This window comes from Dendrobium catenatum, unplaced genomic scaffold (assembly GCF_001605985.2).
Source record: "Dendrobium catenatum unplaced genomic scaffold, ASM160598v2 fragScaff_scaffold_1417, whole genome shotgun sequence".
Classification (NCBI taxonomy): Eukaryota; Viridiplantae; Streptophyta; class Magnoliopsida; order Asparagales; family Orchidaceae; genus Dendrobium; species Dendrobium catenatum.
In genome coordinates, this window is record NW_021319879.1 from 330497 (window position 1) to 347910 (window position 17414).

The following is a 17414-nucleotide window of genomic DNA, read 5'->3' on the forward strand; positions in this document are numbered from 1 at the left end:
ATAATCATACAAAAATTGAAATAAAAAATTTAACAGAAGCTTCAGAGTGACCTTTGAACAATTAAGGGAAAGAAGGAACTACTCACTTTTGCCACTCAAAACCAGAAGGATTAAACACATATGGAGCAAAAAGCCAAGATAATGCCATGAACCAACTACTAATAGAGAGTAAAATGTAAGAGAGGGCACCACCCTTATTATCTCCATAGGCAAGGTATACAATCAATAAAAGTACGACTTCCAATCTGCACAATCAAAAACCAATGAGATGGGACTGAACAGCTAACTTACATCATTTAATTAATTGGAGGAAAAAAAAGCCATACCCCTTCACGAAATGACTGCGTGAATATAACCTGTAATTTTCTGCGAACTTTATATGACGGACAACAAAACCCCTACCAGTTGCACGATACTAAATGAAGAAACAATAACTTGATTTATACAGATGTTATTTTACTGGAATCATAAATAAAAAGTCGTCAACTTGTTGTCACCTTTGCACCTCCGTGGAGTATTGTCCGTCCAAAGTAGTGAGTCCTTGTTCCAAGCGAGAAAGTGAAAAAGACAGAGCAGAGCTGCAATTGCATGGTAACAAAGCTAATAATAGCCTGCAAAAGATCAAACAACCAAAAAACTTTAAGCGTCCAAAACTGGCCATGATCATCATTAAGAGAGTCTGCAAATTTTATAGATAGAATGGCATGATCATTCTTCAAATATCTTGAAGAACTTTAAAAAGCATTTCAGCAGTAATATTTCTTTATAAAAGAAGAGTTAACCTAATTCTTGACAGAATTTTCTCGACTAATTTGATAAGTTTTATACTAATTGACTTGAGGCCAAGGCACTGGTGCTTGATGATAGAGTTTCACAGTCGGTGCAACTGACAAACACAGCATGCAGACTAGATGGGCCAAGTGGTGCTCTTGCATGTTTTGTGCAATACCATGCGGGTTCCTCACTGAACCTATCTCGAAACAAGGACCATGGAGCCGACAATGCATGTGAGCCATTGGATCATAAAGCACACATGGCATAGGCAAGCTGCTGAATGTATACTTTATTTAGGCGCAGTATTCACAAACCCTGATGATTTGTGAAGGATTGAGTGAGAGCATGTTTGTTGGAACTGAAAAGATGGTGAACTATTCCTAAGGAAAAAGTCAAAGGAAACACGGGGGGAGGCACACAACGATACAAACATGCAAATCATTAGTCTGACTTGAACGAGAAATTGAAGTGCTCTTGGTCCCACAGTATACCAAGTGAGGAGGTCTCTGTCATAAAGGATTTTGAAGGGTGTAGTCTACGCTGCGCTATAGTAGGATGTATTGTATTAGTACTCACCCAAGGTAACCACTTCACCCAAGTCTTGGGTGTTTTCTATACAAAATATCTCAAATAAGTCTCCACACTCATTATGCCCATCAGTCTGCTCATTAGTCAGTGGATGGTATGTTGTACTTATCTTCAAAATAATACCCTGCATCCTAAATAGCTCTCTCCAAAAGTGGCTCACGAACACCTTGTCTTACCTGACACTATGGACTCCGAAATTCCATGAAAGCGGACCACCTCTTGAATAAATGTTGCTGCCACTAAAACTATAATGTATGTGTGTTGTAGCCTTGTAGGGAATAAAGTGAGCACACTTGGTTAGCCTATCCAATATTACCAAAATCATTGAAAGCCCCTCCGATATTGACTCCAGCTGACAACCTTCCCAATTGGCTCGAGAAGTACTCAAACTTCTCCCGGTACTCCATCGTCCCCTCCTACACTAGACCAAAGAACTGTTCATAAAATTCTCCTTCCTGATTGGTTTGGAAACATTCTAGTAAACAGACTTTGAACTCCCTTCATGATTGGATCAGATCTCGCAAGTCTTTCCACTGGTACTAGGATAGAGTCTTCCCTTTCAGACAGAGCGATTTTCGTGAGTTTTTTTTTATCTTCCATCAACCTGTTTACAACAAAATATCGCTCCACCCTATAAATCCACCCGTAAGCATCTACTCCCTCAAAAATCGGCATATTCAACTTTCTTACCCTAGGATCTCCACCGCCTCAATAGCTTCTTCCTCTAGTGTAGCGGGTGTTGTGATCCCTCCAAGTTTCTATCTTTCCCAAATCAACTATTCGATCTTCATCATCTAAATTTCTTCGCCAACTATGCCCTAACCGTTCCCCTGCTTAGAAGTGGCTCCAAAGATGGCATCTCCTCTTCTTCCCAAAACATTTTCACCTACCAATCCTCCCTCATCGTCCGTATATTAATGTTTCCCCCAATTTTTTATCTGATCAACAATTCTCTTGCCTCCAATGATGTTGTTTTGACTTGAAACTCTAACATCATTTTCATCATGTCTTCCATATTCGAAAATATGTCCTCAATTGCTGAAAATCACTCTCCGAATTCAGATTTCAGATTTCCAACTTTCCCATCAAGTCTGTCCTCTAATGCATCAGCCTTATTAGTCGTCATAGATTCCCAAAAAAGTGCTATGATGCCAATTTGGTAGGAATCCGATCTCCACACAACAAAAACAACAATAATAAAGAGAAAATGCAGCATAAATCAGCAAGAAAGAATGATATATAAACACAACAAACCAATATACAAGTTAATCTACTATTCAAGGGGTAGATCGACTCTCCACAAACTCCAGATTCCGCTAGGAATAACTGATGTGAAACAATATGTGATGAACAAGAATTGCCTAGGCGAAATTAATAAAGGTGATGAAATTAATCTTGCTAAAAATAAATCTTTGCTTGCTCAAGATTGAATTAAGAAGTTAATGTGAGATTTAGTAAGGGCAATAGATTACATGTAGAGATTACGGTAACTTGCAAAATAACAACTAAACATTTAAATAATGCAAATAGCTAATGATAACAAAGCCCCAAATTTAAAATCTAGATCGTTCACCTTGAGTTTCGTCACTCGTTTTGAAAGTGGTGGCTAGAAGAAGAGAATCGAAAGTAGACTTAGCGACGCCACTAATAGACAAGTGATCTTGAGAGGACTTGTCGCCGGGAAGGAAGCCGGGTTCGAAGGAGCGGGTGGACGGCCGTCAATGATCCACTCGGAGTCCGGGCGTTGTTTGCCGATGACGTGTATGAGCGTCGGTAGGATTCGATCAAAGTAGGCTCCAACAATATCTTCGTCGGACTCAAATCTCGCGTCGAAGAACGGCGATCGATGGATGTCGAGGTTGCCGTGAGCGTCGAACACAAGTCCCCATTCAAGCTCGGGGTCCGCCATGCATGGTGGGAAAGGGGAATGAGGACCAAGAGGAAAGAGGAGAGGGCAAAACGTGAGCCCGTGGAGGGAGGGGAGTCACGGGTAGGAGAGGGGGTAGGGGCGGGTAGAGTTGTGGGGGATAAAAGCTAGAATTCTGAAATTGATTTCAGATTTTCGGAATTGGCACCCTTCTAATTTTAATTTCAGAATTTGAAATTGAAATTAGGATCAGGAGGGAAGGGGTTAAAGAGATATTAAAGAAAATTAAAAGGGGAAAGGGAAGGGGTTCGCCGGCCATGTAGAGAGGAGAGGGGAAATTAATTTTCATTAGGTGGGGCCCATGGTTAAGTAATTAAATCCTAATCAAATTCTGAAATTATAATTTCAGTTTTAATTGGGATTTAAGTAACTTCCCAATTTGGTTTAAAATGAGAGGGAAACGAATTCAAATTTCAAAATAGCTCTAAGTGTCATTAATTACCTTGCCTTAAGAAGAATTCTTGATTAGGCAATTAATTAAGTCACCAGGAATTGGAATTCACGGCTTGGGCAAGGCATGGAGGTCCGGCGGCAAGGGAGCTGCAGGGAGACGGTGGGCTGGAGGCTCACGACTTGGCTGTTTAGCCGTGAGTTGGGAGCAGCAGGGGGGGAGGGGGTGGCTGCACGGGGAGAGCACCAGGACGGCGGCCCAAGGGCTGGAGGGTGGACTGGCCGGCGGTCGGTAGCCAGGTGCCCGACGGCTTGGGTGGCTTGGGGCTAAGCGGTGGAAATTGCAAGGGGAGGAAGAGAGGAAAGATTCAAGGGATTCAAACGACTATAAATTTACTAACCTCAAATATCTTCTCTTTGAATTTCCACAAGATTATCAAGCACGAGAATTAGAACTCACAAAGAGATCTAGTCTTCTCCGGCGAACTCACTAAGAGATCTAGGAGGGAGGAACTCACAAAGAGAACAAGTAGTAAATTTCATTTCATCCAAAACTAAATCATTCCAATACATGATGCCTCATATAAGGAGGCCCAAAATAAAAGCTGAAAAGATAGAAATGCCCTTTGGGCTACATAAGCAAAACAATGCCCTCAGGGGCAAACTAGGAAAACTAAAATACATATGAAATAAGCTGTAAATAAATCAGAAATAGAGGCTCTGGATCGTAGCCGTCGATCTGCGCCGCCGGCGATGATACACGTGTCTAAATCTGATGTCCCCATCAATAACTCCAAAGATAACTACAACAAAACACAATTCACATAATGAAAATAAAACAACCTAATAAACCGTAAATAAATCTTCCTAATTCCCTCCCAAATTTGGATTCAAATCAGCCCTCTTTCTCTAAATAAACCTTCCAAATTTCCTTCCAAATATGAATTCAAATCAGTCAACTTTCCTTAAATAAACCTTCCTAATTTTCTTCTAAACATGAATTCTAATCTGTCATCTTTTCTAAAATAAACCTTCCTAATTCTCTCCCAAATTTGAATTCAAATCAGCCATCTTTCACTAAATAAACCTTTCTAATTCCCTCCTAATTTTGATTTTCTATGGGAGTAATTAAAGGTAGAATTAATCCCCTTTGAGCCCCCCTCTCTTCTAGCTCGCCACCCACAATAGTAGGGCCGACAGGCTCAACTGATCCATCAAAATATCGATGTGACATATAGAGAGAGACAGTAGATGTCAAACGGTGACAATCATGATAATGTAAGCGTGGTATACTTTAGAGAAACTCTTGACCTAGCATATAACTTAAAAAATACATAAGGTTGCACTAACAATAATTCTCATGATTCCTCTTTAAAGGGAGTTCTTAATTTATCTGCATAATCTTAACGATAGTTTCATAGTTGAATGGTCCTATCAGCCTGCCAAACTTTTTAACCATCTGAAAATTGGTATATGCAAATTAACAGGCCCTTCCTAAACCTGTGGTTTCCAAGACATTATTGAAGAAAATATCTTTATATAAAAATGGTTTTACGTGAGACTTGACAGTTCTGCTTAAATTTTGTATATCTCTTCTTACAATTCACATAGAGTCCATACTAAAAATAAGAAAGAATAGATAAAACATAATAAAAACATATTGTAGAGTCATTACTCTTAGAAAGCCTTGTTCCAAGATGAATCCCAGGACCATTGGAACTGCCGAAAAAATACCAATTTGGAACAAGAACTGGGCGTTAAGTGCAGCATTCAAGGCAGTGTTGTCTAATACATCAGCTCTGTCCTGAATGGCCTCACCAACACCAGATAAAGCCTGCATCAAATAAATTGCATGAGTGACAGATGATATGATACATAGTAACTAAATTTGATATTAAAATTTCAAATAAAATAATGTTTAAATATAGCATAGGGTTCTATATACATGTCCAAGTGGGCTGGTTTGTTTAATGAAATAACTAGTTTTATTTACAATGAGTAACCATAAACAAATTATAGGTTAATCATTTGGTAGTTTCAAATTACCAGAATAAAATGCCAAAATGATTCCCATACTTTTAAGATTTGTCCATTCACGTCCCAAACAATTTCAAGTATTCAAGTAATCCCACAACTTGCCAAATTTGAAAAAAATTGTGCTGCCATCAATTTTCCTTCCTTTGAAGGATATTAGGAGGAAAGCATCTCTTCCCGTATTGATCCCACGGCCAGGAATAGCGATCTGTGGAAAATTCCCGCTTACCTCACGCTATTTTCCTTCCATAGTGAGGCAGCGGATCTAGGAAGAAATTCATGAGGGCAATAATACTTGATTTTGAAAGAATAGAAGGATCTACATATGATATTTATTGATTCAGAGAAAGCTTATAATAAAATTTCAAGAGAAGTGCTATGGAGAATTCTAGAAAAGAAAGGTGTTAATAATGCTAGTATTCAAGTCATTAAGGATATGTATGAAAGAGTTGTTACTTTTGTTCAAACACAAGGTAACTTGACCAAGTACTTTCCTATTTTAGTTGATTACATCAAGGATCGGCTTTAAGCCCATATCTTTTGCTTTATTAATGGATGTCCTTACTAAACATTTACAAGAGGATTTGCCTTAGTGTATGCTTTTTGCTAATGATATTCTTCTTGTTGATAAGACTTGAGAGGGAGTTGAAGGTGTCCTTACTAGACATTTACAAGAGGATGTACCTTAGTGTATGCTTTTTGGTAATTATATTCTTCTTGTTGATAAGACTGGAGAGGGGGTTGAAGATAAACTTGAATTATGTAGTCAACTTTAGATTCTAAAGATTTTCGTTTGAGTAGATCTAAGACTGAATACATGGAGTGTAATTTTAGTTGTAATAGATCTAGTGGAGATATTGTGACTTCAGGAGATCAAATCATTAATAAGAGTACATATTTTAGATATCATGAGTCTATTATCCAGAGTGATGGTGACATTGTTGAGGTTATTAATAGAATTCAAATTGGATAGTTGAAGTGGAGGAATACATTGGGAATGTTGTGTGATAGAAAAGCATCCCTAAAACTTAAGAGAAAAATCTATAAGATGGGTGGTCAGACCTGAATTGCTTTATGGCGCAGAATATTGTCCATTAAAAGAGAAGCATAAAATTAAGTTAAATGTTACAGATATGATGATGCACATGTGGATGAGGGGATTTACAATCAGAGACAAATTGCGAAAAGGTTGGAGTAGCTCTAGTGGTAGATAAAATTAGAGAGAGTCGTCTTTAGATGGTTTGGTCACATAAAACGTCAGCCTTCCGATGACCCGTTTAGGCGAGTAAATGTATTAGAATTGGCCTATGTTAAGAAAGGTATACGTAGACCTAAAAGACTTGGTTAAAAAATATTAGAAATGATCATTTTTATTAGATTTAGACGAAAATTTGACTCTTAGCAGGAGGCAATGGAGAAAAAAGATTCATATAGCCGACCCCACATAATGCAATGGGATACAGGCTTGTTGTTGTTGTGTGTGTGTGTGCACGAGAGAGTGAAATTAAGAGGGAGATTGTCAAAGATTGCAGTAGCCATAAATAGCTAAGGTGGTGAGTTGACGGAGATGGCATGCCGGCTAGGGTTGGTGCAGGCAATGATGATGCGATAAGTGACGTAATGAGAACAACAACGCAACACTTGGCTATAGTAAGGGAATTTAAGGGTTGCAATAAAGAGGAAAACATGAGAGAAGAGAGCAGGGCTAGGTCGAGAGCAGAGAGTTAACTATTTTATTTAAGTAAATTTTCTCCTTTATATCAACAACAAGTATAAATGCATTTTGAACGTCAAATTGTTGCAAATCACATTCTACTTTTTAAATGCTCTAATTGCAAATATCTATGAAACCATATCAATTTCATTATATCTATTAGTTAAATACTATTAGTTGATAACTAGATGAACTGGCTAACAAGCTAAAAAAGTGAAGTTGGCACAAATCAATTACAATCACCAAAAAGTGTGCAAACATGAGTACAATTAGCTACTAATTAACTTCAACAGATGAAAATGTCGCACTTCATGATTATCTTCCTCAAGAGGATGTACCCTGGTGTAAGCCTTTTTATGGTGACAATCTAGTTATCAACTTCTTTTTTATAAAACTAGAGAGAAAGTTGAAGAAAATTTTGATTTAAGAAGGTCAATCTTAGAGTCTAAAGGTTTTTGTTTGAGTAGATATAAAATCGAATACATGAAGTGTAATTTTATTAGTAATTCATCTAGTAGGAGGATTGTGACTTCAGGTAATGAAGTTATTATAAAGAGTACATATTTAGATATCTTGGGTGTATTGTTCAAAGTGATGCTGAAATAGATAAGGATATTAGTATAATTCAAGTTGGATGGTTGAAGTCGAGGAATGCATTGGGACTGTTGTATGATAGAAAACTATCCCTCAAACTTAAGGGAAAATTCTATAAGATATTGGTGAGATCTAAAAATAGTGTAGAATGTTGGCCTTTACAAGAGAAGCATACAATTAAGTGTTGTAGAGATGAGAATGCACAGATGGATGAGTGGATTTACTCTTGGAGATAGAATTCACAATGAGTATATATGTGAAAAAGTTGGAGTAGCTCTAGTGGCAAATAAGATTAGAGAGAGACGCCTTTGTGGTTTGGTCACATGAAACATCAGCCTTCTAATGACTTGGTTAGGAGAGTGGATGTATTAGATTTGGCCTGTGTTAAGAAAGACAGAGGTAGACCTAAAAAGAATTGGTTAGAAATGATATATTTTTCTATTAGATTGGAATGAAAATTTGACTTTTAATAGAATAAATGGAGAAAAAGGATTCATGTTACTGACCCTACGTAGTGGAATAAAGGCTTGATGTTGTTATTGTTGTTGTTGTATGATTATCTTCATTTAAATCATTAACATTCATAAAAAGGTTAAGAATCATACTATTCACAACTCTCCACATATAAAAGCAACTAATAGACTGCTCTTCAAAATTTAAGAAAAGTCCGCTCCAAATGAAACTTACAATCTAGCAGTAATTCTAATATATTCAGAAGAAATTTCTATTTTCAAAAATAAAACACCAATTTTTTGTATAAATTTTAGTTAATCTTCAGAAAATCAATGTAAAGCAACGAAATTATTACTGCTGGGAATAAGCAACGCCCATTATGTACTTTGACTTGTGGCATTCAAAGAGAAATGCAAACTAAAACAAGATGCTTATATTTATACAAATAAAGGACATTAGTATAATTATGATGACTATTAGATAGAACATAAAATAAAGATAAACATTATAACAAAGTCCGTTGTCAATTTAGATGTGGCCAACTAAGCATAAGAGAATCACATTTCTCTTAATCCTAAATTATCCAACATGTCAATGCTGACGGAAATTGTGATATAAAGTTGATCATAATTTAGTTCCTCAATTATACAAAATTAATCTCAATTTAAGTCCATGAAAGACTGTTTGGGATCAATTTCGTATGGTCAAAGTATTAAATTGGAAAAATGTGATACTCTGAGACTAAATTCGCCATATATGAATAATCGAGGAAATATTTTGATTTTTTCCGAAGTAAATACTAAATACTACATGGCCCGCATAAACTATAGGCAGGTGTACCAAAACATGCCAATTGTTTAATTCACTGCTAAATATATAGTTGGTTGATAAATGCAACTTTTCTACTTCCTCGTGACAACCCCTATAGTGCTGAACTTTAAACAGCTTTCCCATTGACAATAAAGTAAAATTTCTGAGATTCAAACTTTTACAACCCAAAGAACACCTGCCTACTTTGGGTTTATCTTGCAAGGTATGCAAGAATAACTATCACGAACCCCTAGATGCACCACTTGGCATGCAAGAAATATAAAAATCAGGACACTCCTATCAAATAGCAATGCTATTTCTCTTCTTTGCTTGGTGCATTATCCCAAGAAGAAAGTTACCAAGAAAAAGAAACTCACCAGATATGTTTTCCCGTAGAGGAATATGTAGACAGTTAGTACAGTAAGCTGCACAATGAACAGAGCCGGGTTTCAATAAAAACAAAAAAAGCATGGTATACAAAAAGATTACTTTTTCAGCATAACAATAAATGCATCTAGCTTATATTTCAAGCTCTTAAATTAATAATAGCATAATGGACACGCAAGTGTAAGGTGGGATGAAACAATCAAGCACCATTAAAACGGTTGAAATTCTATTAACTAAAAACTTTAACATATTGAGCAACTCTTTCTTATGAAGGTTAAACTGTGTGTTTGTGTATACCAATTTGTTTTTTTTTTTTTGGTTGGTATCAATTACTTAAATTTTAGGAATTGAATCTACAGAGATGCGTTGAATGATAAAATAAACCCTACAATGATATATTAGTGAATCAATATATGATTACGAGTTAAAAATAAAATAAAATAAAATAAAAATTAGTGTTGAAAAAAAAAAAGTCAATCTAGTTTATGTGAACTCCTTATCACCTCTTCTCAACTGGAACAAATCTCAAACAAAAGGGAAGAAACAACCTTGCATCAACACGACAATGCCCAGAACAACAAGCAATGTACCCTACACCCCAAATGTGTAAGTTCTGTCACTTTAATAATGGACAACGGGAAAACTTTGTTCCTATGTATGCGTCCAAAGGTATAAGATTTAAATTCCATAAGTAACTTTATTAGAGTTTAGTGGTGTTCAATTGTTTTACACGAACTCAATCCCTACACTTTTTGGGCAACAAAGAGTTTCATAGACATCATGCTATATTGATATATTAATATTTAAATAATGTTTCATTAAATCAAGCAAGAAAAAATAATATCTTAATCATTTACTGATGCATGTCTAGTGGATTCATTACATCTTATTTAACTTGGAAACAACTAATTAGAATATCTTAGTAATTAAATAGTAATAATTAAAATTATTAAGTTATGTACATAGCAACTAATTCATTAATTATTAACAATTTTGTAATTAGAGTAGAATTTTTTTAAATAATTAACTGCATTTCTAATAGAAATACTACATCTAGTTATTCACTAACTAACCTAATTAACCCTTAATTATTCTGATCAATCTACTAATATAATAGACTGCATGGTCACCCCCATGCTACAAAATAGGTAGTCGTTGAGATAGTATAATTTGTGCAGTCTTTTAACAGGAAAAAAATTTAGAACATATGCATCATATATTTCACATCTATGCAACAGTATTAAGCATTATTTAAAATTACAAATACAAGGCGCATTTTAGTAAAATTTGCAATGAGGCATATGCCACATGGAGTCCTTGATAAGGAGTAAGTCACAACATGTTCTAGACACGCCTCTACACAATAAAGAAGAAGTGAATGCCTCATATCCTAGGGTTAGAATGATTAAAATAAAATTGCTCCCTCACTTGCTCCCTCTCCACGACCCTATTTACCACGAGTCTCACACAATTGCACTTGACTCCACCCTCTTCTCAACCACACATAACTGCCTCCTTGACATGATTTATTCAAGATTTTTTTATGGTTGAGGCCTTAAAACTTTTGTCCCTATATGAGCTCAAGCCTAGAATATTGAAGGAGGAACTAAATATCATTGATAAAGTTATTGAGGAGATTAAAAGAAATTGGAAGATTGGAGTAATAATCATACGTAATGATTAGTCTGATATTAAAAACAGAAGCATGATCAATATTCTAATTAACAATCTCAACGACACTATTGTTTTAAAGTTTGTTAAACCATAGGATAATGTGAAGGTGAATAGTACACTTTTGGACTTATTGATGGAGTCATAGAGTAGATTTTAGAGCATTTAGTAGTCCAAGTTATTATTGATAATGCTAATACCCCAGGAAATAGGGTAATAGATAAAAGAAATCATATGTACTTGACTCTATGTATGCCACATTGCACAGACTTAATTCTTGAAAAACTTAGAGAGTTATGTCAGTACAAAACATTAAGAGAAAAATTTACTATAAACATTTATTTATTGAACTTGTAACCATCAACATTATAAAGGTCATAAATTTTTATAAATAATCTTATTGATTTTTATTGAGATCGAAGATGAGAAAGAAAGGAAGTTGACACAACTGATGATGATGATGAATGAGAGGGAGCAATTTATTGTGCTAATGATTCCAAAAAAGACTCACAAAGTAATGAGAGTAGATGAGATTTGAATTTACAAATTATAATCTTAGTAGCTTAGACTACTTGTTAATGTTAATTATGGAAAGACTTATTTTGATGAATTTATTTCTGATCTTACTTTGATATCGTAATTAGATGTTAGTATAGTTCTTCTTACTTCATATTTATTATTAATTTAATATTTTTATTCTAAGAGTTATGCCTTAAAATGCCTCAAGACTTATACCTCCTCTCACAAATAGATAATCCAAAAACACCTGAGTGGTCAATTTAAAACCTTAGTATTAGGAAAGAGACCATTTGGAATACAAATTATTTACATATACAAGAAACTATAGGATACAACCTAGTGCCTTAAAAAGACTTCAAAAATTAATCGGTAATTTCAAGAAAGAACAAATTATAACCTCAATAAATAATAGCTGGCACGTACCATGGTACACAAGTAAAATCCTACAGTTGTATAGTAAAAGGACAACATGCGGAAGAAGTCAAAGAGCTGCCCAAGTCTGTACACATCCCTACTAAGAACTTGTTCACCATTGCCACCAGCAACTTTCCCTTCAAATAAAGCAATCTGATTCAACCCCACATCTCTTCCCTTTCCCACCTATTCGATGAAAAAAGTTCAATAAAAAAAATATTAGAAGAGACAAAATATAAACAACAGAAATGTCTAGGGAATAATAATTAATTTAATCACCTGAATATACTCATGATGAGTAATATTCCCTTGACGCAAAGTTGAGTTGAAACCTGCATATAAGAGAATAGTAAAGTGGAAGCATAAAATAATAAGCAAAACACATCAGATATATCGGATATTACTAAATCAATCCAATATAAAATATAGAACTAAGAGTTTCCTTCAGCTCTGCTTTTATAAAAAGCATAAGAAAAATCATCCAAAGCATCTATAAATAAACTAGTTTACAGTGATATTGTATTTAACAAAAATATAAAATATCTAGATCAAGTTGAGGAGATTTTAATATGAATGGAGAAATCTAAGTAAATTAAAAAAGAGAGCTAATTACCTTAGTAGCATTCACATATCATCTGCTACATAGGAAGGAAACTTATAACTGATAAAGTGAAAAGAGTAAGGCGGCAATTCACTTTTAAGCCTAAACTGTTAGAGGAATAAGATATATGCAGGTTAACAAAAAATTGTATATAATACAGATTACAGAGAAGTGTTACGTTCTTTTGCACGATAGGCAGCTTTTTCCGACATGTTATAAAGGTTATTTGTTAAACAGTGCACTTGTTTTCCAATGAAAAAAAAGAGCTTAATTTCATAGATGTGGGCCAGGAATGTATTTCTATAATGTATGCGGAAAATCAAGAGACATCGGTAAAGTAAATCAGTACGATTCACTCACCAATACACATTTATTTCGGTCCATAGCAATGGGCTTTACTATTGATACGGAGTTCATTGGCATATTATGATAAAAAACCCAAAAATTGTGAGAACAAAAAATATAATACACAAACAACAAGCCGGTAAAAGAGCAGATTCAATCTGCAACCATAAAAATCACAAAAAGAATGGAAAAGAAAACACTAATTTATCCTCAAGATCAATATCTATATCCGTATCCTAGTAATTTTGAGCCAGCTTTGTGAATTCTTGTTCTCCACTCATTCCGAGTCAATGCAACATGAGGTCTTAAAAACATTTCTACAAAAAACTTCTCAACTTCAATCAATATCAACTTTGGGCCATACTTCAACAAAAATTTGATATATCTGTCTTATAGGCACATTTACTAATATCTTCAATAAACACTACTCCTATTTTAGGCCGGCCCAAGGAGGGCCGGCTCTAAACCGGTCGATCCAAGACCGGTTCAGGTATATAGAAGGTGGGCCAAGGATGGGGGGAAAACAGATAAAGAGAAAGAGAAGAGAGGGGTGGCAGATGTGATGGGGCCCACACACTAATTAGTGAAGGGTTGGAGGTAAAATTTGAAATTAATGGTTGTTTAGGGAATTAGTAATTGTCCTTTTGCTTTAATTACTTTCTTTTTGCTAGGGTTAGGTTTATCTTGAATTTTGTAATCTGAATTTGAGATCCGAAGTTTCGTTTTGGGCTCTAGGCTTCGGCTAGAAATTTGGAGAGTGGAATCTTACTCTCGAATAGAAGATTCATTGTATCGAGTTGTTTATTTACTTCTCTTATTGAATTTCGAATGCTTTTCTCTCAGATTTTCCTACAAAATTTGTGAAATATGCACTGTTATTGGTGGAATTTGCTGAAATCCAACAGTTTTACTGGATTTGTGGATTGTTTTCTATCAAATTGGTATCAGAGCACTTCGATCTAAGGGATATCAATGGTTGGAAAGAAGGTTGAAGTTTTGGAGGGAGAATTTGGGCAACTCAAATTAGATTTTGAGGAGAAGATTTCCGATTTTTAGAATCAAAGCGCATCCATCAACGAAAGGATGGAGGGAAAGTTTGCCGTGGTGGAAGACATGTTGAATAATTTGCTAGAAACTAAACCCAATCCGTTGACATCAGAAGCAAAGGAAACTACCGGCAGCCATAGAAGAGTGAAAGAACACAATCACCTCCAAGCAGTAAACTGCTGTTTTCAAAAGCAAAACAACAATAAAATGCAGAAAATTGAGGAAAACTGCAGAGAAATTGAGAGAAAACAGTGAATTTCACTAACGAAAGAGAAAAATCACCACACGATACAAGTTTCTTCAAATCGAGAGGAAGAAACAACTCTCCAAATCTCTAGCCAAGAGACTAGAGCCCAATCACACCAAGGATATCCCTAATTCATATTCAAATTCAAGATGAAATCTTAACTCTCCCAAGAAAAAACTAATTAAAGCCAAAAAGACAGTTACAAATTTCCTAAACAGCCCCTAATTCAAATATTTCCCTACAAAGCAATTATTTAATTAAGGTGTGGGCCCTATAAGACCAGCCACCCCTCCTCTCTCCCTTCCCTAGTTCCGCCCAGCTCCCTGGGTTGGCGCCTGTAGCAATAAACCGATCCACTAGGGACCGGTTAAATGGATTTAGCCAGCCCCTCTTTGGTCGGCCTAACAAAGAGGTGGGAACCCTAACACGTTTAGGGGAAGGGAAAATCTAGAAGTGGAGATCTTTGAGCTCGAAGACGAAATGCCTCATATAGAACCACTTTCTAGAGAGGAGATGAGCATTGGCTACAAAAGGAGGGTGCTGATTTTGTGAGGGAAGATTTCGATCGATGGGATGCTGATGTTGGAAGAAGATGCGATTTTGATGAAGGGTTTGGGTATAATCACCGGAGGGAAAATCATGACAACTAGGAAGCACCTCCTCTTCGAGGAACGAGAGGTTATGGAGGACTCAGGGGAAATGGGGGTGACTCGGAGGTGAGGAAGCTGAAGATGCCCATCTTTGAGGGCAAGGACGCACATGGCTGGATCCACAAGGTGGAGCGATACTTTGCAGTCAACGGGCTGACAGAGGAAGATAATTTGACAACGACCAGACTGTGCTTAGAAGAAGGCACTGTCATGGTACTAATGGCGGGACATGAGGCGACCCATTTGAGGCTTGAGGGAGTTCAAGGATTGTATAGTAGAACGTTTTCGAACAAGTATGGGAGGGAATCTCTATGAGCAATTCTTCGCCTTGGCGCAGTAGGGGACTGTGATAGAATTCCATGACAGTTTGAATACCTAACTAGCCAGCTAAATTGACTCTCAGAGACAGTACTATAAAGAAATTTCATGAATGGGCTTAAACCAGAGATCCGAGCAGTAGTTAGGGTGATAAGGCTAAGAGACTTGGGGGAAGCTATAGAGTTAGCACATTTTGTAGAGAACTAGAAGTATCTGGAGAGGAAGGCTAGGGGGATTAACTCGGGGGGGGGGGGTATAGGATGACCACCACCTTCTTAGCTCTCAAGGGACCTGCATCAGGGAGTTTAAGAGAAGCACCCAAGGACAAAATTGGAGGGAAAAATTTCCAACGAAAACTGTACTTGAGCAAGAAGATACAAGAGAAAAAGACAAGGGGGTTGTGGTTCAGATGTAATGAGAAGTACACGCCAGGGCATAGGTGCAATGACCGAACTATTCAGATTCTCACTGTTTGTGATGATAAGGAACCTGAAGAGGCAGGTGAGAGTGAGCTAGGGGTGGAGGAAGAATAGAAGCTACATTTGGATATGACGGAAGTCTCCCTGAACTCAGTGGTGGGATTACTCCAAATCACACAATGAAAGTGAAGGGAGAGATAGCTGATAGAAAGGTGGTGGTGCTGATCGATAATAGGGCTATCCACAACTTATCTCTAATCAGATCGTAAATTTGTTGGGGGTAAAATTAGTGGACAATGGAGGCTATGGAGTGATGATGTGCACTGGGAAGGTGGAGATGGGTAGAGGAGTGTGTAGGGGAGTTGTGTTGATCATTCAGGGGATTCAGGTGAGGGAGGACTTTCTTCCCTTAAGATGAGGAGTATTGATGTCATCTTAGGGATGAAGTGACTGTAGACCTTGGGGGAAACCAAGGTCAACTGGGAGCACTGAGGATGGAACTAGTGGTGGGAGGAAGTAGGATGGTGATCCAGGGCGGTGTAGGGCTGTCCAGGGCTGGAGTATCTCTCAAATCCATGATCAGGACCATACAGGAGGTGGTAGGTGAATAATTGGTGGAATTACAATGCTTGGAGAGGGTCAGTGAGGGGGTAGAGGGAGATATCCTTCTTGCAATACAACCACTCATACAACAATTCGATGAGGTGTTCCAGCCACCTCAAGGCTTACCACCACCCAGAGAGCAGGATCATGCAATCATTTTGAAAGAGGGGGTCGCCGATTAGTGTACGACCATATCGCTACCCGCAAGTTCAGAAGGATGAGATTGAGAAGATGATTAGGGAGATGTTGGAGGCAGGGATCATCAGACCAAGTGAGAGTCCTTTCTCTAGTCTTACTGGTTAAGGATGGAAGATGGAGGTTTTGTGTGGATTATAGGGCGTTAAGGAGATTGTCCGGTGATCGATGAACTACTAGAAGAGTTGTATGGATTAGGTTTTTTAAGATGGAATTGAAGTCGGACTACCATCAAATCAGGATGGAGGAGGATATTCAGAAGACGACCTTCAGGACACACAAAGGACAATACGAGTTCTTAGTGATGCCATTTGGGCTTACAAACACCCTGTTAACTTCCAGTCATTGATGAATAGGGTGTTCAAGCCGTATCTCCGGAGGTTTCTCTTAGTTTTCTTTGATGACATACTTGTGTATAGCATAACCAAAGAGGAGCATCTCCGACTCCAACCCAGGTTCCCACTCCAGCCTTTCTGATGCGTGCGACCAACACCCACACAGATCTCGCACGACTGCGACCTCCAACCTGATGGAGACAGCACACCGACCGATCTCCTGCCTGATTCCGGCCCAACCTTCAACCCAATCCTGTAACCCAATCTTGAGAATAAATCCCGCCGTTCGACTAATCCCATACATAGAACTACCATTTCATCCAATTTTTTTGCACCCGAACCATTTCATCTCCTATCCTTTGATTCAATGGATCTCTAT

The 17414-nt window shown here is 37.1% G+C and overlaps 1 protein-coding gene across 1 annotated transcript in view; it reads right to left on the reverse strand.

Moving 5' to 3' along the window:
• LOC110106746 (callose synthase 9) overlaps positions 1–17414 on the reverse strand; it is a 189230-nt gene that overhangs the window by 12144 nt on the left and 159672 nt on the right. Inside the window, exons 41-47 of the mRNA XM_028699978.1 lie at positions 12555–12607; positions 12285–12461; positions 9662–9709; positions 5355–5513; positions 498–611; positions 327–415; positions 87–245 (exon numbers count right to left, since the gene is read on the reverse strand). Coding sequence (XP_028555811.1) covers positions 87–245; positions 327–415; positions 498–611; positions 5355–5513; positions 9662–9709; positions 12285–12461; positions 12555–12607 — 799 coding nt within the window. The remainder of the gene's footprint in view (positions 1–86; positions 246–326; positions 416–497; positions 612–5354; positions 5514–9661; positions 9710–12284; positions 12462–12554; positions 12608–17414) is intronic.